Below are 3,583 nucleotides of genomic sequence, written 5' to 3'. Positions count from 1 at the left end.
CCACACGGAGCGAACGATTTGGTGTCGTAGAGATGTAGGGTTCCAATCTAAGCCCGGAGGGAATATTACAGCATCTAACAAAATGACAAGTATTGAGAGGGTTGAAAGGATGAGTTTCCTCTTCTCTAGTCTCTAGGAGACTAGTGGAATTTGGAGGAATTCTCAAAGATTTGCTAATCACAAAGGGATTTTCTGTTTCCTGGAAGTGATCAATTTCCGGAACTCGGTAGATGGACTGTTGTTTTCCGTTATAGATAAACTGATGTTTCCAAAGTGCATCGCGCCCTAGAACGCAATCTTCAACAATTCCATTTACGACTATGAATTTCTGCCTAAGTGCTTGGCGTGGCGTTTCTTCTGCCACAAAAAAGTTAACGGTAATTGTGCCTTCCGTGACGAGGCGCCTGTCATTTATGCTAAAAAGATCCACATCTACCTCTTTAGTGAAATTAATGAATTCCTTTCCTTCTTTAAGCTTATGAAAAAATGTGCTGCTAATAACGCTTCTCTCGGCTCCAGTGTCAAACAGCGCTTTTACAACAGAATTTCCTATTTTTATTCTTATCCTAGGAACTGTAGATTTTACTGCTAAACTATTTATATGATGTCGGGGCTTTTTCTTAGTTCCACCGAGGGGCCCAACGCTTACATCGGTAGTTTTTAGTTTCCCCTTTCTTCAAACAAAGGGAGTTTTTTCCCATTTCCGTCATAACCCTCTGGAGGAGTGGGTTTCAAATTTTTTATCTGGGGACAAAAGTTTGCTCGGTGTCCAATTTCTTTACAACGAAAACATTTATAATTAGCTTGACTCTCCCTTGCTTTACAATTGTTTATTGAGTGATAGCCCCAATCGTTGTGAAAATCACAAAAATATAAATCCCCTGTTTTATTGATTGGAGGGTTTAACTGTGGTGAGCGCTGTGAAAAACTCACGTTTCTCCTGGTGGATAATTGTCTTTGCATTTTCTCCATGTTTTCTTCTAAACGTTTTTGGTGAGTGTTTGATTCCACCTGGGAACTAAGGCGATCTAAAGCTTCCTTTACTTTAGTAAATTCTCTATTAGGTTCGACGTATTTGGCCTGAAAAGCATTTAGTCTGGATCTAACTTGGGCTTCTTCTACTGCCATGGCCGTCATTTCAGCTTTTTCTATGAGTTTTTCAAAAATTGCGAATTCTTTATACTTAAGTCTGGTCTGGACGTCGAAATACAGCCCTTCCAGAAATATGTCCATCATAATTTGTTCTCTGGAAAAAGCTGTTGCTTTATCTATCGTGGATTTTATAGGATACGCTAAGTGGAAGGCTTTGCGTATACGATTCGCATAACGTCTCATATTCTCTTCGGGTTCCCGTTGCATATTATGAAATTCAACGCTTTGTTTAGATCTGGTCTCTGTAGAGTGGAAAAGTTTAATTAAACGCTCCTTTACTCTGTCGTAAATTTGCGCGCTAATTGGGTTTTCAAGTTTAAAGTTATCAAACTCATCAGCCGCTTCACCATACAATTTGGAGCGTAGTAAGATAATTTTTCTTGACTCCTCAAAATCGCCTAAAACCAGTACTGATTCTAGATGTGCAAGCCAGTCATCAAAGCGACCGGAGCGTTCACGGTCTACGTAAATTCCGACGTTACTAAATAACGTCATTGCTTGGCTTTGTTGTAACTTTTTATTTTTATCGATGGCGTTAGAAATAAAATTGTTGGTGTTTCCTATACTGTTTACTTTTGACGGACACATTACTAAGGGATTCATTTTAGGAATAAAGCTGGTAACTGAGTACTTTGGAGTTGCTCCGTTATTACTTTGCTTATTGTACATGCTTGGAATTTTTACACTTTGTCCACTTAACGCAAGTGGTTGTGTATGTAAAGGGGTTAAGGTAAGATATGAAGGCTAAGAGCTAGTTCTAAAAACAGGCTGTCCATTAGGCTTTGTTTTCTGAGAGGAATTAATGCAACGTTTAGTATTCGTTAGAACGTGTTGCACAATACAATCAGCTGCTTTAGAAGCATCCTCATAATCCATTCCGGATTCCATCAAACGGCTCAATTCTTTTACGTATATTTTAATGGGCATGTCTTGGTTTGTTTCTTCTGAAGGTTTGTTTTGCATGATTTTGTTTGACTGCTCAATGATCGACGCTGGAGTAAAGGAGACTTTCCAACTGTGTAGTCCTTGATACGGTAAATAGTTACACGGAGTGGACGCTAACTGTGATTGAGGAATTTGAGTATTCATACTTGATTGTGAATGAGTAACCGCCGGACAAGTGATTGTTGTGGTACTAGGGGTCGATGTAGGACAATCTAAAGGAATCTGATCACCTTGCGTGTGGATCTCCGCTCTTACAATTTTGATGGGTGCGCTGTTTTTAGAACTTTCCTCCTCAGTTTCGTTCAGTACTAAAGATTGGGGCACTAAATCTGATTCTGACCTACTTTGTTGTTCTCCCGAGTGCACTGATTCATACTCTGAATCAGTACTATCGTAGTATGTTTTTAGACCACAGTGCTTAAAGAGTTCAATTGGTGTCAAAATTGTGGGTTCCGTTAAGAGTAATGCTCTTAAAGCTGTTCCTACTTCTTTGTTTGTTAACTCTATTTTTTTTCACTTCGAAGTAAATACTGCAATTCAAAAATAAGATCGCCAACAGGAATTTCCGTTATTCTCGTATTTCCGTATTGCTGATAAAACCATGCCCGATCTTGGTTCTCTTCATTTATTAGTTCTAGATTTTGGAAATCTATAGAGATATCTTCTTTGTTTTCTACCCTATCTGTTGTTTTTTCAAGGTCCGTAATTGCCCGAGTCTGTTCTAGAAGTTGATTATATGATAGCAATTCTCTTGTCTCCTCGCCTATCAGGGGTTCGACTACGGTTTCGTCTTGAGATGATACTTGCACATTAAGTACTTCGTTCCACTTATCATCATTTCTCAATTCTTTAATTTCATTGGAATCAAGAAGATCAATATCGGATTGATGTGGGCTATCACTATCTACTTCGACACCTAGATTTTCGTTATTTCTCAAAATTGACGTCGACCCGCCTCCTGATCTTAAAGGAGTGAACCTTTCACGTACTGATCGAACAAATCTTTGTATTAGTGGTCCTTTTCTTACAGATCTTCTTTCTAAAGTGGTTTCTAAACCGCTATCCTCATTTGCCCTCATCTTTTATAACGAACTAATTCCTAACAAAGCATTTTCTTTTATAGCTATGAAAAGTTATCAAAAAATTCAACCAAATTGGAAGCCAAAAAACGAAGAGAAGGTAATAAGTAACACTTATTACCACAAAATTTAAAACAAACAATAAAACAAAAAAACATGCGCTATTCAACTTAACACGAAAGCCGAGTTCGACTCCGCTGCCACCAAATGTAAGTTATTAATATTTTAACTTACTTTTTCATTGTCGTTTCTAGTAAAGTTTATTTCATTAGCACAAAAAATTGGGGAACAACTCTTTAGGAACTGAATTGTGAAAAGTGAATTTAGTTGAAACGTTTGAAGGGTAAATCAGTCTGTAAGACGTCTAAGGAAGAAATTACATAGAAAAGAGGGCGTATAAAAAATTA

At 37.8% G+C, this 3,583-nt stretch overlaps 1 protein-coding gene across 1 annotated transcript; it reads right to left on the bottom strand.

Annotated features, from left to right (window-relative positions):
- Nucleotides 1–702: 702 nt before the first annotated feature.
- Nucleotides 703–1,647, bottom strand: LOC123470348 (the record flags this gene model as incomplete). Its single annotated transcript, XM_045170538.1, has 1 exon — nt 703–1,647. A coding segment is annotated over exon 1 (945 nt), but the record flags the coding sequence as incomplete, so codon positions are not given.
- Between the last annotated feature and the right edge of the window lie 1,936 nt (nt 1,648–3,583).

The sequence above is a fragment of the Daphnia magna genome, linkage group LG3 (genome assembly GCF_020631705.1).
Source record: "Daphnia magna isolate NIES linkage group LG3, ASM2063170v1.1, whole genome shotgun sequence".
Taxonomy (NCBI): domain Eukaryota; kingdom Metazoa; phylum Arthropoda; class Branchiopoda; order Diplostraca; family Daphniidae; genus Daphnia; species Daphnia magna.
The sequence above is the reverse complement of the archived record's forward strand: the minus strand, read 5'-3'. Positions and strand labels throughout refer to the sequence as shown.